This window comes from Myotis myotis, unplaced genomic scaffold (genome assembly GCF_014108235.1).
Source record: "Myotis myotis isolate mMyoMyo1 unplaced genomic scaffold, mMyoMyo1.p scaffold_m19_p_13, whole genome shotgun sequence".
NCBI classification, from domain to species: Eukaryota; Metazoa; Chordata; class Mammalia; order Chiroptera; family Vespertilionidae; genus Myotis; species Myotis myotis.
This window is the reverse complement of record NW_023416317.1, coordinates 57,854,022-57,879,717: the sequence shown is the minus strand read 5'-3', so window position 1 is coordinate 57,879,717 and position 25,696 is coordinate 57,854,022. Positions and strand designations below refer to the sequence as shown.

The following is a 25,696-nucleotide window of genomic DNA, read 5'->3' as shown; positions in this document are numbered from 1 at the left end:
TTCCTCCCCGCGCTGCTGCTGCTCCAGTGGGTCAAGTGGGCCGACTCTTCCTCCTTCGTGGCCGCTGCTTCTGCACAGAGGGGAGGCGGGGGCTCCTCGGTGGGCAGGCCGGGCAGCTCCCCAGGGTTCCGTCTGCAGCCAGCTGTCTGCTCCTCGGCCACCGTCATGGAGCGCCTGACGGCAGGAGCCCCCCATGTCCTGGGCGGAGGAACGGGCTCTTCTCGGGCAGGGAGCTCGGGGTACCCGTCTGCGAGGCTGGCAGCTGGGGGCACTGCGAGGTGGGCGCACTCAGACAGGGCCCGGCGCACGGCCTTCTTCTGCTGGGCTCGGGCGAACAGAGCGCCCTCCTCAGGAGAACGCCGCCGCTCCAGCTCCTTGTCGTCAGGGTCCCGGGCCTGAGCGCGGGCACTCGGGCATGCCTGGGGGGCCCCCACCAGAGTGCCGGGCGGCGGAGCAGTGGGTGGGTGCTCGGCAGTGGGGGCTGGGTGGGCCACGGCCACCGGTACTGCGGACCCACGTTCCAGCTGCCCCGAGGTCTCACTGCTCCCGCCCGCCCCCCGACGACCAGGAGTGATGCCATTCTCCTTTCCCAGAGCTGCTGCCCTGGAGCCCGGCCAGCCTGCAGCCGCTGGGTGAGTGCTGGGGTTCCAAACACTGCCTTCCGGCTCCCTGCCAGGGGGGTCCGCAGCCCCAGGGAGATCCAGGTCTGGCTGGCGCTTGGTCTCTGGCCCATCCTTCCCGGCCACCAGCTCCTGAACTGTGGAGGCTTTGTTTCTGTCCGGCCCCTCCCTGGGCTCCAGCTGGAACCCGGCTGCCTTCTGGTGACCCGGGCTCCCCTCCGAGGCACAGCAGGAGCCTGACACCACGTACCTGCGGCCACAGTGGCCCGAGCTCACTGGATGCTCCCTGCCCTGCGCGTCAGTGCCCAGCTCTTTGTCTAGCTTCCCCTCAAAGAAGCAGAGCTGCGTCGGCTGCAGGAAGCTGGCATTGTTCACAAGCCCGCCTTGCAGCTGCCCATCCATGCTGACATGGAGCCCGATTTCATTCAGTTTGCCCTCTGTCCTCTGCCACTCAAACCCAGCTTGGCTGATTTCTTTGGAGGCGTCCATCCGGCCCCCTGCAGGCTGGCCCCCACCGAGCTGGCTGTCCGAGGCCCAGTGCAGCGCGGTCTCTCCCACAGCCTCCCCCGCTACTGGCGCTCTGACACCGCCTGATCGCACGATCCACGGAGCTGGCAGTGACATCACAGCAAGTCCCCAGCATTCGTGACAAGATCCACCTCCCCCCCTGCTCCTCTCAACTCAAGCGGCTGGGCGCTGAATCAACTTACAAATTTTAAAGGAAGGAGGAAGATGAATGAGAGAGAGAGAAAGGAAGAGATGTGCTACTTCTCATGTTCACAGGCCAGGGTAAAATTAAAAATGTAATTTCCTGCAAACCAGCACTCCGTTTAGCTCTGCAACTGGAAGCACGGCGTGGAGCCAGCGTGGGCGCTGAGGGAGTCGTTACTCCGGCTGTCACTGATACGGATCTGCGTGTACCACACACTCGCTTATCTGACACTTCACCCACTCAGAAAACTGTTTTAAAAATAAGCCAGACTCAGTTGCCAATCCCCAGCCATAACCCTTAAAGAACAATGATTCCAGAAAATCGCTCAAAATTTCACTTAATCCCCCGAATGTCATATGAAAATTGGAGGCACTCATTTCTCAGAGGAAGAGTGGGTTTGTTGTTGTCATAGCAACCTACCAAGCTCACTTGAGAACAGATTGGAATGGAGTCCCCAGAGCCCATGAGAGCTCCCTGGAGCTCTGCAAGTGGCAGCTCAATCCAGGGTCCGTGGAAAGACCACAGCCATCTCAGGGCTTTGGGGACAGGTACCCGGTTACAAGACGCTCATGCGACAACAGACCCCTCACATGCTCACTCCTGCCCCTGCTCCCCTGGGCTCCTGGGACAGGTGGTCTCCATCCTCAGCACCAGCCTGCCCCTCCAGCCCACAGGCACTCTGCTGCCACATGAACACAGTGGGGCAGCTCAGCCTTCTCGGACCTCCGAAGGTAGGAACCCTGGCCATCTGCGGCTTGGGGTTTGCCCGCCCATCAGAGCCCAGTGCCCTCTTTAATGCAGCATGGTCCTTTGCTGCCCTGGCCTTTGAGCTTATAAATTGTACATTCAGGACGGAGGGATCCACAAAAGACAATTCTCAGGGGGGAGGGGGTTACACTTAAAGAAAGGGCAGAGCATAATCTACCTTGAACAAAAGTGATCTTTGTTGCCTTGCCTATGAGTCACCCCATCTTGTACTAAAATAGGAACTATGAAATATTCATCAAGAATACATTAGATGGCTCTAGCTGGTTTGGCTCAGTGGATAGAGCGTCGGTCTGCAGACTGGAGGGTCCCGGGTTTGATCCCAGTCAGGGCACATGCTTGGGTTGTGGGCTCAATCCCTATAGGGGGCATGCAGAAGGCAGCCGATTAATGGTTCTCTCTCATCATTGATGTTTCTATCTCTCTCTCCCTCTCCCTTCCTCTCTGAAATCTGTAATATATATGTGTGTATGTGTGTGTGTGTGTATGTATGTATGTGTGTGTGTGTATATATATATATATATATATATATATGTATATATATATGAATATATTAGGTGTCTTTTACCAAGATGAGGAAACGTTAGCTTGATTTTTTAAAAGCCATCTGCAATCAGCTGCAATGATTTCATGAAGTTTTTAGCAGCGCTTTCAGAAAAACAAGGCCGGGTTGGATTACTCCTCGTGGGTCTTTACGATCCCCAAGGCCACCTCAGAGCGGTTCCCTCCCTGGGGCCTCTGTCCGAGCACCTACCTTCTCTGCTGCTCAGGCCGCTCGCCACTTTACTCACGTCCCCAACAGTGCAGGCCCCACCCAGCACGCCCTTCACAACGTCAGCACCCAGCACAGGGCTGTGGTCAGAGCGGCAGTGCTGCGACCGAGGAAAACATGAAGCCCCGTCGAACCTGAGCCCCTCCACCCTCTCCTTCCTCCTGACCTCAGCCGTTCAGTAGGAGACCTGTCAGAGCACAATCCAGGCTCCGGTTGCCGCTCTACACAGCACGTTCGCTCGGGCACGGGAAGCGCGGGCACCAGGGGATGACGGCGGTGCCAGCAGCTCTGAGGCTCATCGGTAATGGGAGGCGAGGAGACCTGGGTGCAGACAGCCTCGGGGAGGGAGTCAGCAAAGCCCGATGGGCTCTCTTCTCTTTGTAAAGATCTACTTCCAGCTGAACCAGATTATGGACAATAAACGAGGAAAGGGACGACAGCCGGTGAGGAGGGTGCTGCTGCAATGCCGTCCAGACAGGCCAGAGGCAAAGCTTTGGAAAATTCCTTAGAGAAATCAGGTGTGCGCCCGAAACCCACCCGTCCCACTGGTCACTCCCCCAACACACGCACATGTGTGCGCACACTCACTCACTCAATTTACTGACACTTCCTAGCTCTGGTTTGGGGGGATGATTTGGCCTGGGGCCAGAAGACCATGTTTTGAGATCTCTGTGCCACGTAACAGCTGACTCTGAGCAGGGCATACAACTGCTCCTGGTCTCAGCTTCTTCACCCACGAAGTGAGGGCGTCTGTGAGGCGCCTCCCAGGCTCACACTTTGAACGGCCACATCTCCCTCAAAAGGCTGCACCACAGTCAAACCACAGGTGTGCTGCACTGCCCACCCCACAGTGTGATTTTAACTTGGGCTCCAGAGGCCAGCTCCCCAATAAGCCTGCCCTCCCCTGCAAGGTGCCACCTGCTGGCAGAGGCTGGCCTGCGGGCGGAGCAGCCTGTCTGCAGACAATGGTGACCGAGTTGGCGGCCTGCCATATTCCGAAGGGGCAGAGAGGAACCCAGGCGAAGAAAAAGCCAGACCCAAGCCCTCCCCACCAGGACCGAACAAGAAGATGCCCAGGCAACGCTGGACTGCGACCCCTGCTACCTGCAACCTCACCGTCCTGCAGGTGCCCTCCCCACCGAGCCGAACCGCTAGGGCTTGTTTTGTTTTAACTGCAGAGAATGAGGAAGGGAGGGTGACTTATTCCTTAGCAGTTCTCTGCCACCCTTCCATTCTCAAAAGCATTGGCACGTGTGCGAAGTAATGTCTGCACAGGCCTGCCTCCGAGCTCCCTGCAGGCTGCCTGAGTAAGCAGGTCCTCCTGCTTCACCGAGGAAAATGCGAATGCGGGGGGGGTGCACACACAATACAATAGACAGAGCTGTCCCCCAAGCCTATCTAGCTATTCACCAACATCACCCCAATAAATTCAATCAAACCCGAAAAAGAAAAACGTAGACCCAGAGGCTGGTACAGAGGGGAGAGGCAGAGTGACTTAAAGTCTGACTCGACTGTTATTGTGGCAACACACACCAAGGAGGAGGCGAGGAGGAGGAGGAGGAGGAGGGGGAGGACGAGGACGAGGACGACGACGACGACGAGGACGAGGACGGGGGTCAGCAGCTCCCGGGACTGTTTCCTGGCCGTTTTCTTTCTCCTGAACTCCAGGGCCCTTGGTTTCGCCCGACTTGTTTCCTGAGCCCATTTCTCCTACGCTCACTCCTTCCATCTCTACCTCTGTGACTCCTAATAAACTTTGTCTTAAAAAACAAAAAAGGATGCAGGGTCTGTTCCTCTCCAAAGGCGGCGAAAGCTCCCTGATGGCCAGCACAGAGGACCCAGCAGTCCGATGGCTCTCCAGTGCTCTAGTCCAGCACAGAGCTGCAGACGTCATCGCGGCCACAGACGCACGGTCACACCTCCCAGCACCCCATGTGGGCAGTGGGTGAGAGCTGCCGGCAGTCTTGCAAGGTTGAGCGCGCCCGGGGAAAAGAAACGTGCTTATAAACCAGAAGACAGATTCTAGGCTCAGCTGCCACTAGCATTCCGCGCCTCTGGGTTTTACTCCTGCTCACTCACAACTCCCTTCAACGCCACCTCCTCTGTGAAGCCTCCTAGACTCTGACAGAAACACATTCCGAGGTGTTCTAAATGACATCACAGGCGGAGCAGTGAGCCAGTTCATGGCTGCGGCCCACAATCCTGATGCAGGTCGGAGCTTTGCGTCCGCCTCCAGGCATGAGGGAGCCTTGTGTGCTGCATGCCGCACGTGCAAGAACTGTCAGGACGACGACCTGCAACCAATCGGAGCCAGTAACCACTTTTTCCTTGAAGACTGCGCGCTGTCCAAGAGCTCCGCCCGCTTCGCCTTGCCACTCTCTATCTGTGGCCCAGGGGAGTGCTTTCAAAGCACCGTTTCCCCAAACACAATGTACGGAAGTGCCTGTCAACCCCAGGACTGCGGCATGCTGCCTGCCCCGCCCCACCCCGCCTGCTGAGGCTGGCTTCGGCTTCATGCCCCAGGGCCTGGTCCTTTATGGCTCACTAAATCCTTTCTGCCCTGGATGCTGGCTCCTTCCTGCTTTGGCAGCACTTTACTTGCCCTGCCCTTTCCTGGGATTTGGAAGCTACAGCGTAACTGTATCCATGTGCCTCTCCTGGGAGCTTCTAAAGGGCGGGGTCACACCTGTCCACTCTGCATTCGGCGTCCAGCACAGCACCTGGCACACACTAAGCAGGCTCTTGGGCAGACGGGTAAACCCCTCTGCACTGGTGCTGAAGCACGTGCCCTCACCGTCCCATCACTCCCCTCGCCTAGGCAGGCGCAGATCTGAAATGTGCCTGGGGCTGACGATGTTTAGGCTCCATTCTGCAAATCTGAGGAAAGTGCATGAATCCCCCCCATGCATCTGGTCGAAGGTGGTCTCCACGGCTCTTTGTCAGACCACAGGACAGACATGCCACGCCTCGTGGGAGCTGGCTCCGCCGCAGGGCCCATCTCAGCGGACGCACTGGCGGATGGGTCTGGTTTTGCCTTGTGCCCTGAGCTAGTCCTCGACGGGTCCAGGCTTTGGTCCTGATTTGCTCCACAACTGGCTGCCCTGCATTTCTTATCCGTTCCTCATGCAACAAAGCTACTTTCCAGACTGACCAAATGCTCCCTGTTACTGTCTCCAGGGGACCGTTTCTATCCGTTATCATTACAATACAAGTCAGTAATTCTACTGGTGACAAGGCCTGTGACACTCATCAAAGCTGGAGGCTGTACAATTGCTCTCTCTCTACTTACCTGCAGAAGCACTTTAAAACCACATTCAGCCCTGGCCGGTTTGGCTCAGTGGATAGAGTGTTGGCCTGCGGACTCAAGGGTCCCAGGTTCGATTCCAGTCAAGGGCATGTACCTTGGTTGCGGGCACATCCCCAGTGGGGGGTGTGCAGGAGGCGGCTGATCGATGCTTCTCTCTCATCGATGTTTCTAACTCTCTATCCCTCTCCCTTCCTCTCTGTAAAAAAATCAATAAAATATATTTTAAAAAAATAAAACCACATTCAATTACATTTTAGAAACATTTCTTAGTACATGAGAACCAAGAGAATCACGATTCTCCCTGATTAACTTTCAAAAGTTGGAATGCAAACAGACGAATGAGAACACCTGGAGCCAGTAATCTGACTTATGTGACCCTTGACCCTGGCCATCCACATGGGGACCCACAGACACGGAGGCCACACCAGTGGCCCACCCACAGCACAAACCTAAACTAAGTGACTTATGGAAACACCCTGTCAAGGAAACCTAACATACAGCCATCAGTCCTCCAGGTCAGCGCCAGCCAGGCTCACCTGCCCCAGAAAACAGGACCACTCCCCTTCTAAGCAAGTACGTATCTCGGCAACAGCCCACGTCAGAAGCTGTTGCTTGTCACTGGTTTCCTGAACCCTCCAATGCTACTTGTCAGCCAGAGGGTGACAGGGTAACAGGGGGGAAGGAGATGCGAGGGGAAGAACCCTTAGAGTGGAACAGCTGACATGTGCTGCACTCCTTTCAGACTAGATGCTCTCATTGAAATAAGGCGAGGAGAACTGTTTAAGGGCGAAAACCATGTGAGATAGTGCTGAGCACACAGTAAGTTTCTCTTTAGTTGTGTATGTATATAGAATTCTCCACAAGTTTCATTAATATTCAGCCAGGAAGATGAAAAAGCCAAAGAATGAGCGAGTCAGTGGGAGGAAGCGACAGCAAAGGAACCTCACGAACGGCGTCCTGCTAAGGAAAGGGGTTACCCAGCGGCACTTCTCCGGTTGTGGAAGTGGAGCAAGTTCTAAACTTACCAACCGTTTCTTCAGAGGCTGCACATATTTTATTTATGTACAGGGGCCTTGAAACTGCTAGGATTTGGGATTTATACAGTTTCACACCAAGAGAATTTCCCCCCATAAACTGACATTCCCGGCTGATGGAAGTCAGCTGATGGGCTCAAGCAAACTAAAGAAAAAGGAAGAAGCTGAGAGAAAGGAGGCCGGGTGCTGCCCCCGCAGAGGGAAGGGCTGTGCACAGGCGCCCCTAGCTGTCCCGCCCGAGCACCACGTGCCAGGGGCCCTGCACCCACCGCTCTCCTGGCTCCAAGGGGACTTCTGTGGAGCAACAGCACCCACGGGTCCCTCACGATCGCCCGTCAACGTCACAAAACACACAGTCCCACAGGCAGCCCTTTCCCGACAAGCTGTGCTCAGCCTGGACGGGGCGCCTGGGGGGAGGCAGGCTTGCATTTCACTGTGTCCCCCCTTTGTACCATGTGAATGTACTACCTATTCAAAAACGAGTACAAAAAGGGTTTAACTATTAAAATGTATAGATTACATTCACATTAGGGAAAAGGTATTCTAGAATTCAGAGAAGAAACAATAAATTTTGTCCAAAATCCATCACCCTCTCTGCAGCCCCTCCGCGAGGCCACGCCTCACACGGGCTCTGAGCCTGGCCTGGCCGAGGCAGGCCCGCAGCTCTACAGCCCCTGCTTCCTTCCAAACCAGACAAACTCTCTTCCTACATCTCTTGGAAGATACTGAACAGAAAGAGATGGCGCAGTTTCAGGAAATGTCCGTGCCCTCTGCATCCCTGCTGAGACGAAAGCAGCGACCTATAAACGAAATTAAAGCCCTGGACAGAACACTGGAAACCTGAACAGAAGCGGGAAGCTCCTGCATTCCACTTCCTTTTCTGCACTGGCAACAGGAGAGCTAACAGAAGATAAACACAGAGAAGATGAGCAGATCTTACGCGAAGAGCCACCGCCAGCATCCTGCGCTCACACAGCGCTCCCCACTGGGAACAAGCGCATGCACAGCACACGCTTCGCCCAAACAAGCGCACAGCATGCCCCATCCCTGGCGCAGCCTCCCCAAGCCCAGCTGGCTGCCACGGCCAAGTGGCGCCTTCATCTCTGGAGTCAGCAGCTGCAGTGTGCACAGTGGGAGACAGGGACTGAGAAACAGATCTGTGGGCTGTGAAAACCTTCAAAGGCCAGGAACCAATTTTTGGAGGTTAGGCTCAGGGAAGTCAGGGTTGTTAGATGTATACTTTTTGAGGGTGTGTGTGTATGGGGGGCTGGGGGGGCAGATAACATTTCTAAATCTTTAAGGGATCATCTTCCTTAATCTCATGTGAATTACTTGATTGATTAGAGCCAAAAATGACAAAATTATGAGGAATCCCACATGGGCAAGTTTCATAGACCTGCCCGTGGATGTAGACTGTTTGATGGACACAGTCTAAGCCCAAAGCTCTACCCCACAGGCAACTGCAGGCCAGCGGCTGTAAGCAGTGGACCGTGAATGACGGGCTGCCTCGCGAGGTCCCCCCCTGGTCTCTCCTGGAAGCACAAGCGACCCATTTCCCTGAGAGAGAGAGAAAGAGAGAGAGAGAGAGAGACACACACCCGGGGGCTGGGGGGGGGGGGGTGGTACAAGCAGGTTCACAGTTGCTACCACACAATAACTAGACAGTAACAATAATTAGTAAGTAAGTAATAGTATAAGAATAAATGGATGTAAAATGCTTTCTCCTCCTTATACAAAATGATTAAATGTGGCTGGAACTTTTACACATACAAGGCACACTTTAAAAAAAAAATTAAGGATGGTGGATAGTGATAGCCTTCTGCTAAGCAATTCATTGTTTGAAATTCACCTCCACCTAAAACTCAAGGTTCCTTGCTGGGTAAAAAGGCATGCAACGAAGTCACCACCTCCTCAAGCTGGGCACAAGACATGCCTGGGCTGCAGAAAACACATAATTAGAAGTCATACGTTTTTCATGCCAACAAATCACTGATTATTAACAAGGAGAATTAAAGTCTGGATGGAACCAAAGCACAAGCTCTGTGCCTCTCTGATGCGGACTCAAAGCCACAAGCACACACACAGCGCCTGGCAGGCTCCTACCGCTGGGCGTGGCGTGCTTGGGTCTCTCGCGCTCCTGGACTGCAGCAGACTTTGGCGGAAGTGGAGCAAGTCCTCGGGACTTGGTGGGTCTCATGTAGCCTTTCATTGGCTCTGCCACTCTTTTTTCTTCCTTCTTCCCTTCGCCCAGAGCCTTCGGTTCAGATTTTTCTGTCATTTTCTCAGGTGCCTCCGAGACCTTATCTTTGGGTTCTGGGAGCTGAAGCCCCTGGCAGGCAGTCACTACTAACTTCTCTACCGCACTCGAGGGGGCGGCGCCAAGCTGGCCATCGAAGAAATCCGACTGGAGTTCTGGTGCTGGCAAGGGAGCATCTGCTGATTCTGTGATTTTAGGAGCCAGGCTACTTCCTTCCCATTTATCCTTTTCACTTTTTGGAGTCGAAAGAGTCATCTCCATCTCCTTATTCAAACTAGTGGGGCCCCTGGACTCTCTGCCTTCAGCATGTTGGTCCTCATAGCAAAGGGGCTTTTGTGGTCTGTCTCCCGGGAAGTCGGCAGTATGACAGGAAGCAGAACCCTCCCCAGCCTCTCCCTCTCTGTTCACTGGAGATGCTGGGACAGGACTCCCACCGGCTCGCACCCCGGGGCCTCCGCGCTCAGGTGGTGGGCTCTGGTCTGCTGTGGGCACTGCAGGACGGGGGCCCTTGCCTGGTTCTGTGATTTCCTCTGCTGGACGCTTAGATGCCCCCCTGGGCACGGACTCAGATTCTCCCCCTGCATGCCCTCCGTCTACCCCTGCTTTGTTCTCCATGGGCTCAGCAAGCTGCTCTTTATGCTCAGGACAGCGGTCCCCAGGGCGCTGCCCTGTTTCTGTGGCTGCTGGGAGGGTCAGGGCACCTCCTTCTGGGCTTGCACAGGGCCTGGCAGCAGAGGCGGCTGTGGCTCTTTCCTGCTCTGGGACGCCATCTTTGCTGCAATGACCCACCACTGACCATTCGGAGATCTGGGCCAGAGCTGTCCCTTGCCTACTTTCTGCCAAGGTGCCTGTAAAGGCTTCACCTCCCTTTACTAATTGAGGACTAGGAGTGGGCAGCTTTTCACAGGCTGCTGAATGCAGAGCCTCTGGAGGGGCTGGCGTACTCATGGCCTCAGATGGTGTTTGGGGGCAGGTAAATGTAATGTTTCTGTTTTCATCCACATAGCCCATTCCTTCAATTCTGTGGTCTCCTGTGGCTTCCATGGGAACAAGTCTTTCTGTTGCATCTGTCTTATTCCCCAAAATGTGCTTCTCAGAAAAGCTATTTTTCACCTTCTTGCTTTTCCCGTCATTACTCCTTTTGCTCGGGCTGTCCCTCGCTGCAGTGGGCCCCTGGGCTGCATCTGTCTTACGCTCTGCGGGCGGGACTGAAGGGACAAGTCCCGCCCCCTGGCTTTGGTCTTGGCAGCTCACAGCCATCACCTGGGTAGCTACTTCAATAACAGCAGCGTCCTTGGCTGTACTTGTTTTGTTCCCACCCAGAGCCCCGAGCTCAAAAGAATTAACCTCAATATTTCTAGCCTTTTCGTCAACCACCTCCACTGGGGGTGTATTTGATGTCGGTGAGAACAAAGGCTCGTGGCTGATGGGGAAAGGGAGTCCTAAGTCTTTGTTTTGATGGGGAGTGCCAGCACCTCCATCCTTCCCTATGGAAGGTGGGCTGAGGACTTCTTCCTTGCTCTCCACCCTAGCAAGCTGTGCAGAGTAATTATTTTTAAACTTTTTATTTTTGCCTTCACTGCTCCTTTTTCTAGGCTTTTCAGAAACCCTGGGAGCTGCCTCGCGATCCATCCACGGACACTTTCCTTCTTTGCTCTGGTTACTGGCATCCAGATCTATGGCCACAGCTCCTCTGTCTGCTGTGGTGCTGGGCGTCTGAGTCATACCTGACCTAGTTTCCAAAGGAGTCAACATCTGCAAGGTGCTGGCCACACTGGGGCCAGTCTCCTTAGGCCCCCCCACGAGCCCTGCCTCAGGGAGAGCAGCCCTGACCCCCAGCTGCTGGGAAGAATCCAGCCTCGGCTCCTCCCTCCCATCCCCAGCAAGCGCTCTTTCTGCTTCAGGGGCTGGCGCACTTGGCCCCCGGGCAGCTCTGCCCTCTCCCTGGCTGTCGGGAAGGACTGGCAGCTCAGCCCTTGCTTTTGCCTTCCCAGAACTCGCTCTCACTTTCCCAGAACTCCCCCTTCCCTTCCTGCTCTTGCCATCACCTGCTGTTCTCTTAGGTGGTTCATTCCCGGGCCCAGGAACCTGAATCTTGCCCCGTGGCAGCTGCTCCGAAGCTAAGATGCTCATCTCTTGTCCTTGCGTGGGAAACACTTCCTTGTGAAGTTCCTTAACATCCTCAGCTGCTTCAGAGAACTCTTCCTGTTTGTCAGTCTGCAGCGCGGGCACTGCTCTTCCGTCACTCCCTTCTTTCAGGCTGCTTTCCAGTGGATTATTTGCTGTCAAAGTGCGTGTCGGATTAGGCAGCTCTTTTGCTGCTGTGGGTTTTACAACTGGCCCCGGAGCCTCTTGGTCCGAGACAGGAAAGCAACCCTCCTGGGCTCTGACCTCCCAGGGAGCTTCTATTTTGTGTGCAGAAACTTCCGGCAGGGACCCCTCTGGTCTGAGAGGGGTCGCCAGGTGGGGAGCAGTCTGTGGTTTGTACCCACCCTGCTGCAGAGATTTCCTGTCTTGGCTCTGTGGTTCTGACTTGTTACCTTTGACCTCTGCCTCTCTGCTCAGCTTGAGCTGAGAATTCACTGCGGCTTTAGGGGGTTCTTCCCAAGGACAGGAAGGAACCCTGGGGCTTTCTGAGACCAAGCTCTCGGCGGCCGGTTTGGCTGTCCCAGTGTCAACTCCACCATCCTCTTCCGGGCTTTCCCTGGAGGCCGGTCCATGCTGTCCGCCCACAGTGGCAGGCTGGCTGGGGTGGACACCTGGTTTCTGTGGGTCAGCTGCCACAGGACGGCCGTCAGCCCCCCGTGCACTGTCGTCACCCCAGGGCCCCCCGCCCCGGGGTGGGGAGCACCGCTTTTGCTTTGGTCTCTTCTTTTTCTTCTTCATCATCGCTATGCTCTCTGCCTCCCAGGCCTCCCTGCCAGGCTCCCTCTGTGTCTCAGGGAAGGCAGCAGGAGTGGTTTTCCTTTGGCTCCCCGGCTCACCACAGGGAAATGAGCCCGAGACCCAGCCCGGCTCCGGCACGGAGCAGGGGCCCAGCCCGGGATCGAGAGTCTTCCGTGAAGAGCCTCCCAGCAGCTCAGGAGGGACCCTGGCGGGCCGGGGCCGGGCGGCCCTGCGGTCCCTGGGTCTGCACACTTGTTTGGCTGGTGTGGGAAGGGTACCTGCAATACACGAAGATGGCCAAGATTCCAAACAGAAAACTCCTTGTTATTGTTTCTTAAAAAGTCCACTTATTGGCTCATTTAAGTAGTCTATTTTCGCCAACCCACATCATAATTCATTTAGGAAAAGTTTTTTTCCTGAAATATTTCTCACCCTTAACTGGGATTAGCAAATATTTAACAAAGATCATCATCTTAAATGTTTTTTTCAAACATATTTACAAAGTATTTAAAACTGGAGAAAAGAAATTCAGAGATTTCCTAACCCCTATAATAAGCATTTACTGCCTATGACTCTCATCTGATACTGGTATATATTTGTCATTATTTTTGTTAGGCACATAATTCCCAGTTCTGCAATAAAATGGTAAACTCCTGTTTCTTTTTGGTGGCATTTGAATTTATAATTCTAAGAGTCTGTCACCAATATTATACTAATCAGTTATCAAACTAACCAGATAAATTCTGGGAAACAGACCAGACTTATACTACTAAAAAAAGAAGAAGAAAAGGAAAAGGAAAAGATACTGAATTCGTATTTGGGCCAGAGAAATAATCTCATCGTTCCAGAACCAGAACCTCCTATTTTAAAAGACAAATGTGTTAGATTTCAATTTCTGTTCCTAAATGTCCTTCCCCAAAGTCAGAGAATGATACATAATGCCAAGCAGGGTGATGACTGAAAACGACTGGGAGAAACACCTTGGAAGTGTTCCAGGAGTCACTGCTCCAGCCGCCTGCCTCCACGTCACGGCTGCAAGGATCTGAGTCCTAGAAAGGCCCATGAAGAGCGGGTCTCGGACAGCTCTTGTCAGGTCTGACCCATGAAATGCCTCCAGAGAATATTCAAATACTTACCCACCCAATTCCTCCAAATCTTACCCTTTATTAAATACCTCAGATCAATAATTGCTTCTCTTAAAAAAATTGCTAGGCTTTCATACCCTACAGCATTTATAACATTTAACTTGGAAATTAATCAGTAGCTACTAGTATTTGGTGCCATCCCTTAAACTAATTCAATTACATAGATCTTTGGTTTCAGTGTTCATGCCTGGGGACTTCTCTTTCCATCCAGGCTGTAATAAAACGATGGAAGGGCAAGGGCCCCGACTTAGCTACCTCTATGCTTCAGCATGGTGTATTTTGTGGATATTAAGAACTTGATAAATCTTTATTGATATGCGAGTCACTAAAATGACATCTTAAAAAAAACTTAAACTTGCCCTAGCTGGTTTGGCTCACTGGATAGAGCGTCGGCCTGGGGACTAAAGGGTCCCAGGTACGATTCCGGTCAATAGCATGTACCTGGGTTGCGCGCACATCCCCAGTAGGGGGCGTGCTGGAGGCAGCTGACCGATGTTTCTCTCTCATCAATGTTTCTAACTGTCTATCTCTCTCCCTTCCTCTCTGTAAAAAAATCAATAAAATATATTAAAAAACAAACAAACAAAAACCCTAAACTTAATTGTGGTACTTCTTGGTGCTGGCTCTTCAGTGTGCAAAGCACAGGACTGTAAAGGAAATAAATCATAGTTCCTGCCCTCCAGGTCACATTCTAACCATCATGGGAAAGCAAGCAGAGACTCAAGATGATAAACTATGCACGTCTCTGGCTCACAATAGAAAGTAACGGACTTGAAGTCAGGAAGCCTCCGGGAGCAGGGCCCCTCACAGGTAAGGCGTAAGAATTATCTGCAAACTCGGGAGGCTGAGGTGGAGCCAAGATCACGCGTTTCTGACGAGCTCCCGGGCGGTGCCCATGCGGCCGGGCTGTGACACTGTCACCGGGGGTTCATGGAACTGAACCAGCACACTCCTCTCACAGCGGGGCAAGCTGAGGGCCGTTCAGTAACCTGCCTGCGACCACACGGGACAGAAGGGGGAACAGCTGACCTGCATTAGGTGTCCTGGGTTGGCGTGGTGATCACTGAAAAGTAGATAACAAGCTGACTCTTTGCCCAAACAAGACAAAATCTAAGAGAACTGACCTCATCAACGGTCTGCTGATCACCACCTGCGACCAGGGGCAAGGCCACGGCCGCACCCACCACTCCCAGGGCAGTGGTTCCCGACCCACCTGAGGGCGCTGCAGGCGGCTCCGGAGGCTGACGGCTGAGCGGCTGCCTTTGCTCTAGTTTCTCTGGCACAGATGCCTCATCTGGTGGCAAGGCGGACGTTTGGCCCACGGCTGTGACTGGCTCTAAAGGTGACAGTAAAATCACACAGGTTTCCAAGAAGCACGACTCAGCTATTTCTCCACTTCCAGAGCTGGGGACGGAGGAGCGTTTGAGGACTGAGGGGCTGCAGTGAGGGCAGCAGGGAGGGGGTGGGGGGGAGATGGAATTGGAGGGGCTTGTTTGTTTTGTTTTTAAAATGGGACAATAACAAATGCTTGCATGCTGGTGGGCAGGGCCCACTGGAGGGAAAGCACTGCTGAGAGGAAGGGAGAGCGCCTGGCGGGGTGCTCGCTTGCCCAGAGCGCTGTCCTGGGCACCAGAGGCTGGGGGTTCATCTCTGGTTGATCATCTCAATAATCCCCAGTCGGGCACACAGGGGAGGCAAACAACCAATTGATGTTTCTCTCACATCAATGTTTCTCTCATCTTTCTCTCTCCCCTCCTTCCTCTCTCACTAAAGACATCAATAGAAACATATCCTTGGGTGAGGATTAAAAGAGAGAGAGAGAGAGAGAGAGAGAGAGAGAGAGAGAGAGAGAGAGAATGAGAATACCAGAGCAATACACAAGAAGAGATGGGATCTAGTACAAAATAGAGAGGTGGCCTTAAGCAGAAGCAGGGATGCTTACTGCCAGGAACAGGAGGGGCGGAGTCTCTGGACACAGACACAAGCAGCCAGGCAGGCAGATGAGGAGTGAGGCTGTGATGCCCCCCTCACCGCTCACTGACCTATAGGGGGAACAAGCTCGGCAGAGGGTGGGGATGAAGAAGGTGTTGGAGGAGGTGAGGTGAGAAGGAGCTGTCTGGGAGAGCAGGGATGTGTAGGGATCTGCAAAGCACTATTTTCCCTGGCCCCAATGGAGACTGCCCCCTGGTGGACAGAAATACTGAGAGCACATGAGAGTCCGCACCTGGGGAAGCCGTGGCAGCAGGCACAGCTGAAGGCCCCTCGTTCCGGAGAGATGCGAACTGGGGGCCCTCACTTGGCTTTCCTGGTGTCCGTACAGTTCCCATGTCCTTCGCCGGAACTGGGGCCACCTCTGTTTCTGAAGGTGGTGCAACATCCTTAGCCAGGGATGGCTCTGGTTCTGGAAGCAGAGGCACATCCTTGCCCGGGGCCACCTCTGTTTCTGGGGGCGGAGCCATGTCCTTGACCGGGGCCACCTCTGTTTCTGGGGGCGGAGCCATATCCTTGACCGGGGCCACCTCTGTTTCCGGGGGCGGAGCCATGATCTTGACCGGGGCCACCTCTGTTTCCGGGGGCAGAGCCATGATCTTGACCGGGGCCACCTCTGTTTCTGGGGGCGGAGCCATGTCCTTGCCTGGGGCCACCTCTGTTTCCGGAGGCGGAGCCATGTCCTTGACCGGGGCCACCTCTGTTTCCGGGGGCGGAGCCATGATCTTGACCGGGGCCACCTCTGTTTCTGGGGGCGGAGCCATGTCCTTGCCTGGGGCCACCTCTGTTCCCGAGGACAAGGCCAACTCCTTGGCTGTGGGTGATGCAATGTCCTTAGCCAATGCCATCTCCCTTTCTGTGAGTGACACCACGCCTGCAGCTGGAGCCGCGTCCATTTCCATGGGTGGTGCCCTCTCTGTGTCTCTGAAGAGCACTGCACCCTTGGCTGGGGTTTCCTTTGCTTCTATAGGCAGTACCACGTCCGTGACTGCAGACACATCTGACTCAATGGGTGAGTCCATGTTCTTGGCAAATGACACATCTTCTTTGGTAGGTGATGCCACGTTTGTGGCCAGTGCCACCTCTGTTTCTGTGACTGGCACCATGTCCTGAGCCAGGGCCATCTCTGTTTCTCTAGATGGTGCCATGTCAGCAGCCTTCAGTCCCATCATCGTTTCCGATGCTTTGGTCGATGTCCTCTCTTCTGATGCCATTTCTCTCTCCCCGGCTGGCACTAAGGGAAATACGTTGGACATTTAGGAGCCATCACAGTCTGCTCAGAGTTCTGCATTCAAAACTCACTTTCTCAGAGCACAGGAATATCTGGCTTTTGTGACCCTAACACCCCAAACATAACTAAGAAGCTGGCCAGTTAATGCATTTGTGCCTACTCTGACAGTCCCAATACATAAAAGAAGAGGCTATTGGGAGAACAAATAATGGAGGAAAAAAGGCAAAGAAGAAAAACATCCAATGTTTAAAAAAACATACAGGTTTATAATTACTGTCAGAAAGGGAATGTGGGCCCTAGAATCTGAAATCTGCACCAAATTAAAAAGGGATTTTCTTTGCCCATTAACCCCAAGTCTTATATCTCAACTACACCTACATTTCTCTAGCTGTGAAATCAGTAATATAAGTTTAAAAATATTTGTGACAAATCTGACATTTTTGTCTACACTGTTATATGCTGCTAAGAAATACTGCAACCACACACCGACAAAGAGGGGTTCTAATCCTTACCTGCTGTGGGTTGCAGAGGTGGTGTGGCCTCTGGGGAAATGAAGACCCCCGCCTGGGGGGAGTTCGGGGCTTCCACAGGCCAGCCCTGAGGTACCACTGCTTCAGGAGTCAATGTGTCGCAAGGAAGGTGACCTAATAGTGAAACACAAACAAACATGTCAACATGGGGGAAGAAGCAAGCTTTCTATACTGCCATGAGCACGCAGACCTAAGGGAACATGCCAGTGAAAACGAAGCAGACAGTTCTGGGTAAACGCTGCTGACATTCTCTAGCTTTCTGGCTAATGAGCAGGCTGTGCAGTGTCACCAGACCCCTGGAGTTCTATGAGTCAACCTCCCAGCGTGTGTTTCAAAGATTCAACATCACAACTGATACAACATAATGTATAGTAAAGAATCGAGGGTCTTAATTTTCTCACCCATAAAAAGAGTTCACACCTCCTTTTTCAAAGTTAGAAACAATTTTGTGGAAATGCTTTGTAAATTATTAAGAACTAGATAATGTCAAAAGATTATTATTATGCTGTCCACTGCCAGACTTAATAGTGCATTTAAGCCCTAACCGGTTTGGCTCAGTGGATAGAGCGTCAGCCTGTGGACTCAAGGGTCCCAGGTTCAATTCCGGTCAAGGGCATGTACGTTGGTTGCGGGCACATCCCCAATAGGAGTGTGCAGGAGGCAGCTGATCGATGTTTCTCTCTCATAGATGTTTCTAACTCTCTATCCCTCTCCCATTCTCTCTGTAAAAAATCAATAAAATATATATATTTTTAAAAAATCGTGCATTTAATAATCCCTTGCCATGAACATTATTACAGTTTAGCTAGAGAGGCAAGACCTTTGACATAGATCAAATAATACAGAAGATATAGTATGAACGAGGCGCTATCAGAGTTTAAAATCAACCACGAGGACCAGAATAGCCACAGAAGGCTTCCGAGGAGAAGCAAGAGCAAGAAGAGGAGAGAGGAGTCAATGTCAAGGACAGAGAACAATGAGCAAAAAAGCAGTACGGAGAGGCCACCAGGACAAGGTGTGTCTGGCACTATGAGGTCAGTCTGATTCAATGCTGCACACCTTGCGTATCAGCCAGGGAAAGACGGTCAGAGAGAACAGGGGATCTGGAAAGCCAGAGAGGGTTAGGCCTGAGCAGGGAAAACAAACAAGGCACCTTGAGTCTTACTCATGAAAACGAGATGACAAACAGAACAGGACGCAGAGGGGCCAGTCGTCCAGGTCTAATCAGGATGGATTTTAAAAGGCAGCAGGAATTCAGTCAGGAGGTGACTGAGGTGGCTGGGTGTGGAGTGATAGGGGTTACATTGGGGGAAAAGCGAGGGTGCACAAAAGGAGAGAAGAAAGATGCTGTGAGGAAAGAAGTCAATGCATCTAAATGACTCACTAACTAGTGAACTAGGGACAACAGGAGTCAAAGCCAAAATCCAAGTATCAGGAGACTAGATGGGTAACATCAAGGTCAACTCATTTAACATCCTTCTCCCAAGAGTCCAAAGAAAAACCTAATGAAACATATTGTTAGCCAGGATCATTTTTTTCTTTTTTAAAATATATTTTATTGATTTTTTACAAAGAGGAAGGGAGAGGTATAGAGAGTTAGAAACATCGATGAGAGAGAAACATCGATCAGCTGCCTCCTGCACACCCCCCACTGGGGATGTGCCCGCAACCCAGGTACATGCCCTCGACGGGAATCGAACCCGGGACCCCCCAGTCCGCAGGCCGACGCTCTATCCACTGAGCCACACCGGCCAGGGCCATTAGCCAGGATCTTTACAAAGACAGAATCACAAGCACTGTCTGAAGTGGGACTCACTGATGCTGGGCAGTGAAGGGAACCAGAATCTGTCACCCCAAATATGTCTTTTTCACTGAAAAATTAGTTTGAGTTGAAGGTAATTAAGCAGCAGCAAACCTAGAAAGCCCCCCCCACCCCATTTCTGCCTGAGATTTTACTGAGATTAAACTCTTCCCAGCCCAGAGGGAGCTCAGAGCAAGCTGCAGGCAAACCATGAGTTCCCTCCGCACCCTGCCCCTCAGGCTGCCACCTTCAGTCTAAAATGGCTTCCTTTTTCCTGTCATTTCTCTACAAACTTAATGCTCTTACTGAAGATGCTGCAGAAACAGAAATTCTAAGAAACCATCTTGCGTTGCTTTTCTCCTGCCTGATGAACGCTACGCGCATTAGTAAGCGATTCTGCTCTTGTTCATCTGTCTTCTTGTTAAATAGTCCCACCGAAACCCAAGGTGAGAAGTAAAGTTCTGTGTAAAGTTATGCAGCATCATAAATGAGGATACTCCCAATTCATAACTAAGATCTGTTTCATGTTTACTATGTAATGAACAATATGCAAAATGCTTTTACATAATTTTTTTTGATCTTAGCTCATCTTTAATGTAGGAACTACTGTTGGCCCCTTATTAGATAAAAGAAACTAAAGTTACAGATAAACAAAACTTGCCCAAGGCCATTAAATGAGGCACTAAAATGTGGAGGCAGAATCTGGCCGTAGGACATAGAATTCAAGATCCCATCACGTGAGGTGAGCAGCCCAGAAAGCCCAACTGAATTCTCTCCTGCGGTTGGTCTAGAAAGTGCCTGTCCCAGCCACAGCCCCTAAGCAGGCTGTGCCTAGTGAACGTCAAAGGTGGTGGGTGAAGACCAGGGTAACTGTCTGAAGGGAGCAGCCAGCCCGGCGGGAGGAGCCGTACCGTAGCTGTCTCTCAGAGGGTCCCTCTGCCGCGTCAGTGCGGGAGCGCTGTGAGCTCCGCTGGGAAAGAAGAGCAGGTCGTCCAGGCCGTCTCCGCAGTGCAGCTTGTAGGGATCTGGAGGGAAAGGGATTGAAAACTCAGCCCCAGTGAACACTGCTACACAGACAGCGTTCCCTACTACCCCACAGTGAGTGCTGATAGTTATACGTGTGTTGTCAACAGTAAGTTCAATAAATTGAGATAATGTAAGAAATCAATAAATATTCACTAATTTGAACCCAGCTCTGTGTCCCTTGTAAGTCCAAGAGCAAAAAAAGCCACATCTCAGTGGAGACAACGTGAGCGCTCAGCCAGGTCACTTGGCCTGGAGGCACTGAGGCTTCCACGTGGAGGCCCTCCTGCAATCTGCTCCTCACCGCTTCCCGCTCAGATAGGCCTTCTGACTCCACAGATTACTATGAATTTTATAGAAAGTGGGTCTGAGTCTTGGTTTTTCTCTTCTGTCAAACGAGTATAATATATATTTGGCAGAGTTAGGTAAGAAACACACATAATACACACACACACACACACACACACACACACACACACACACACGCTGTAGCACTATGCCTGGCGCAAAATAGGCATCAACAAATGGTGCTATGAAATGGTGACTGATGGACGGAGACCTGACTTGGTGGTGAACACACAACAGTGTACAGCTGTGTGTGGACTGTGCACTTGAGACCTGTATAATTTTGTTAACCAGACTCACCCCAATACATTCAATGAAAAGGAAAAAGTGTGCTATTATTACTGTAATACTTCCTTTTAGAAGAATTAAACTTCAATGAATATGAATTTCAGTTACTTTATTCAAAACAGGTTTTGCAGGGGAGAGAGCCAGAGGGCATGTGCCTAAGACGGAGAGAGGCCCCGAGAGGAGGGTCACTTCCATGTCCAGGGCTGCAGCTGCACTTTGCTTTACTTCCCGAGCTGTATTGAGGCTAAATGTCTGATCTGAGGGGTGGCGGTGGCTTTCTCAGGCTGATGTCTAGTTTGCACTCAGCAGTCACAGGCAAGCCTGCACTTACCAGTCTGGATAGGATTCACCACTTGCTCGGGTTCAAAGTAAAAGTTTGTGTTTTCTGGCCAGTTCTGGTTGTTCTGATACCCCTGGAAGGCCATTTTCTCTTCAAGAAATGCAGTTGGAGACCCTGCAAATAGAAACATGGAACAAAAGTTACAACGTACCAGTTTCCCCACTGGAGTTGAGTTTCTGTAGGAAACCTAGTACAATATAAAACAATCATACCTGCTAGTGCCTTTGACAAAAACTTTTTAGAAAATGTATAAACCCTGGCTGGTGTGGCTCAGTAGGCAGACCATCGGCCTGTGGACTGAAAGGTTCCGGGTTTGGTTCCGGTCAAGGGCATGTACCTCGGTTGCAGGCTCCTCCCTGGCCCAGGCCCTGGTCGGGGCTCGTGCAGGAGGCAACCAATCAATGTATGTCTCTCACGTCGATGTTTCTCTCTGTCTTTCCCTCTGTCTTCCACTATACACCAAACTTCTTGGAAAGTAATTTACATTTAGTATGAAAAGCATTAGGAGCCCCAAAAGAATGCACACAATAGCCTATCATTTCCAAAATAAACTTTGAAAGACTAGTGATGGTGCTTACATATACATTTTTCTGCTGATATTTCTTACCCTTTGGCAAACCCCACGATTGTCCATCTCCTCCCCCATCCTGGAGAAGGATGTTGTCAGATGTGGGCGGCACTGTTACCCCCCCCCCCCACGGCAGGACCGCCGCCTCCCCCCACAGCGTCAGTCGTGAGCATGTCTGACAGAGGCTCACCCCCGTCTTCATTCACTGCTACTAACCTAGATCCCCTCCTCAAAGCTCCCCAGCAAAAGCAGGCAAACTCCCTTGCAGGAGCAGCAGCCTTCAGAATAAATGTTTTGTGTCTTTTTTTGTTTTGATCATAACTGCAGTCTACTCAGAGAGTCTATTTCAGTAAAAGAGTGAAAAATTAAGTTCAAAACAAAAAGCAATGTACATAGTACAATGGAAACAAGTCTAGATACCTTGGTTCTCCTATAAAAGTAAAATGGGAAAACATAGGGGCTGGTTTCTATTTTTTTAAAATATATTTTTATTGATTTCAGAGAAGAAGGGGGGAGAGAAGAAGGGAGGGGGAGAGAGAGAGAGAGAAAGAGAGAGAGAGAGATATCAATGATGAGAGAGAATCATTGATTGGTTGCCTCCTGCAAGTCCCACAGTGGGGGACTGAGTCCGCAACCTGGGCATGTGCCCTGACCAGGAATTGAACCGTGACCTCCTGGTTCGTAGGTCAATGTTCAATCACGGAGCAATGCTGGCTGGGCCCAATTTCTATTTTTGAGAAATTGGGGCATTTAACAGAAAAGACAAGTGACTAAATATTAAAAGTACCAATTAAGTAGTAATAGCCTATATAATAAAAGGCTAATGTGTAAATCAACTGGACAGCAGAATGACCGGTTGCTATGACACGCACTGACCATCAGAAGGCAGACACTCAACACAGGAGCTGCCCCCTGGTGGTCAATGTGCTCCCATAAGGGGAGCACCGCTCAGCCAGAAGCCAGGCTCATGGCTGGCGAGTGCAGCGGCAGTGGCGGGAGCCTCTCCTGCCTCCAGGGCAGTCAGACATCCCCTGGGGGCTCCTGGACTGCCAGAGGGCACAGGCCGGGCTGAGGGACACCCCCCAAGTGCACAAATTTCGTGCACCAGGCCTCTAATCTATACATAAAAGGCAGACTAATTCTATCAGGTAAGATCCATTCCAAGTGCAAATAAACCCATGGCTTTTAATATAACAGAATACAAAAAGTTCATTGTTTCAGATTCTACATTGCAAGAACCTTTAAGAGACAACCACTTGTCAAGATCTGATATCAAATCAAAGACGAATATCCATTATCTGAAAAACACTAGCAAAGGTTCCTCCTCTTAAGGGCATATAAATGTGAAGCGAAGTTTCTTCATATGCTTCAAACTCAAACAACATATTGTGACAGACTAAACACACAAAGCAGATGTTAAAGAGACGCAAAGAAATGGAAAACACACGCCTTACTTCTAAACTCTTTTTTTTTTGTAACTATACCTATGAAAAATGTTAATATTAAGTTTAGTATTATTTTAAAACTAGAGGCCTGGTGCACGAATTCGTACATGAGTGGGGTCCCTCGGTCTTCTCGCCCAGTCCCGATCAGGCCGGCCAGCAGGGGGAGGGACCGTGGGAGGTTGGCTGTGAGAATGCACTAACCACACCCCTGGTGGTCAGTGCACATCATAGCTACTGGCCAGTCGTCTGGTCATAACAGTCACTTAGGCTTTTATATATATATAGATAGATAATAATTTAAAAGTCCCTACATTTTAATATCTAGTTTGATAAATACTGATAGATATAACCCATATTAACAAAAAAGCTCTTTGGGGTCCTTAATTTTATAAAGTTTTATTGCGGTACAATTGGCATACAATAAGCTGCACATATTTAAAGTGTACAATAAATTTCAACATGTGTATGCCATCACCACAAAAAGAGAGTCAACATACTCATCATCTTCAACGGTTTTAAGCATGAAAATTGTCTTGGTACTAAAAAGTTGGAGCACTGATGACTGCGGACATTCTCTCTGTAGAGAATGCCTATTCATCGGGAGAGTCAAGTAAAAGATAGCAAAGCAGAAAAAGAACATAGATTGGGACAGAGGACTCGGGTACTGAGTCCCAGCTCCTAGGCAAGACCTAAGTTAACTCATTTAATTCCTCTGAACTTCGATATTCTCATCTATATCCTGAAAGGACTGTCCTAGATTATGATTACAAAGATAAAACAAAACTGACCAGGGAATAGTGTGTGTACATCCCTACATGTTATAGAATGATAAAGCAATTGTAGCAAAATGTCATCAATTGGTAAGTCTGAAAAAAACATACAGAAGTTCTTTGTTTAAGTCTATTCTTTCAACTTTTTTGTACACTTGAAATTATTTTGAAATAAAATTTTAAGTGACAGAAGAAAGCTAACTCCTCAGATTTTCAGCCAACTCCACTTTTTACAATAAAATGTTCATATATAACCATATTAGGGTGTCTTTTTCCCTAAACAGGCAAAAACAGGCTACCAACCTTCCTGATTTGAAATCAATGGTATCTGACACCCCTAAAATGGTGGGGAGACTTTTTTTAAGAGTGCCGAGTTCTAACAATATCTGAAAACACTGAGCATTCACTGCAGGTCTCCAGCAGGACAGAGATGACGCTCTGGGTTAGCAGTTTCTTTCTGGTTCACTATCAGGTGAACAGCGTGCTTGCCTTGGAGACACTCTACCAGACCGCAGCCTCCGTCAGAAACCTGCAGGCTGCGGCCGAGTGCGCACAGGTAGGTGGACCGCGAGGCCAGAATCCAGCCTGAGCTGGATTAGCTGTAACACTAAGTTTTCAGAGGTTCCTTCCGCCTTCCAGACACATGATTTACTATCACTGAATGCCCGTAATAAAAACACGTGTTTCTCCACAACCTCCTTCCTCGTTCTCCAGAGGGTTTTACACATCCTCTCCAGAATCCTCTAGTCCAACACATAAGCTCTTATAGAAAATAAAATTCTTTGACTGCCCTTTTCCTCTACTGCAAACTTAACTATGTGAGTTCATCACTTCTTTCTTTTTTTTTTAATCCTCACCCGAGGATATTCTTTCCATTGATTTTTTTAAGAGAGTGTGGAAGGGAGGGAGGGAGGGAGGGAGGGAAACATTGAGTGAGAGAGACACAGGGATGGTTGCCTCCCGCATGAGCCCTGCGGGGGGGGGGGGGGGGGTGTCAAGCCTGCAGCCCAGTGCTCCAACCACTGAGCCCACCAGCCAGGGGCCATCCGACTTCTTTCCTTCATTTTTTTTCGTTTGAAGGGGAAGAAGCTAAACTAGAACCGGTGAGAAATCCATGCCCTTCTCCTCTCTAAGGACAGCAGCTGGGTAAGTGTGCCCTTTGTCACCTCCCTTGCAACCCAGACTTCCAACCTCCTAGACTTGCTTTTTTTTTTGGGGGGGCTAAGTCAGATTGATGTTTTATTTATTTATTTATTTATTTATTTATTTATTTATTTTCTGTCTTCTAAGTTCTGTCTTGTTTTATTTATTTTTTAATAAATCTTTACTGTTGAAAGTATTACATATGTGCCGTTTCCCCCACTGACCCCCTCCCGCCCGCCCCGGTCCCCCGCCCCAAGCCTTCAGCTCCCTACTGTCCGTGGCCATGGGTGATGCGTATGTGCACACAGGTCTCTGGTTGATTACCTCCCCCACCCTCCACCTTCCCGCCTTCCCTCTGAGGGTCCGCACTCTGTCCCAGGCTGCCCTGTCTCTGGATCCACTCGGTTCATCAGTTTATTTTGTTACTTAGGTCCCACATATGAGTGTGATCATTAGACCTGCTTTTCATCCCGTCTTTCCTCACGGCTCCTCCTCTGGTTATAAGCATAGCTAAATCTTTAGCATCTTTAAAATACAGACAAAATCTAAATGGTATTAAAGAAAAAAGTTTCCCCATAAAGGAATTTATGAAGTAAAAGAAATTTAGATTCCAATTGTAACAACCCGGTTATTTAAAGAACAAATGCAACAACTGGGAGAAGTCCTGGTCCTTTACAGACGCGTTTGCCAACCCAGGTGCAGGGAGCAGGACACACTACAAAGGA

General features: G+C 50.8%; 1 protein-coding gene across 43 annotated transcripts in view; it reads right to left on the bottom strand.

Annotated features, from left to right (window-relative positions):
• The window catches only part of MAP4 (microtubule associated protein 4), a 105,978-nt gene that overhangs the window by 20,774 nt on the left and 59,508 nt on the right, over positions 1-25,696 (bottom strand). For 23 of the 43 annotated variants that reach the window (XM_036333703.1, XM_036333705.1, XM_036333699.1 and 20 more), the window contains 5 exons: positions 21,037-21,159; positions 19,961-20,074; positions 17,231-17,362; positions 15,723-16,721; positions 14,712-14,834 (listed from right to left, as the gene is read on the bottom strand). In XM_036333703.1, the coding sequence (XP_036189596.1) occupies positions 14,712-14,834; positions 15,723-16,721; positions 17,231-17,362; positions 19,961-20,074; positions 21,037-21,159 (1,491 nt within the window). Of the gene's footprint in view, positions 1-9,313; positions 12,632-14,711; positions 14,835-15,722; positions 16,722-17,230; positions 17,363-19,960; positions 20,075-21,036; positions 21,160-25,696 lie in introns of all 43 variants that reach the window. The other 20 variants (XM_036333682.1, XM_036333684.1, XM_036333679.1 and 17 more) reach the window with 2 other exon arrangements.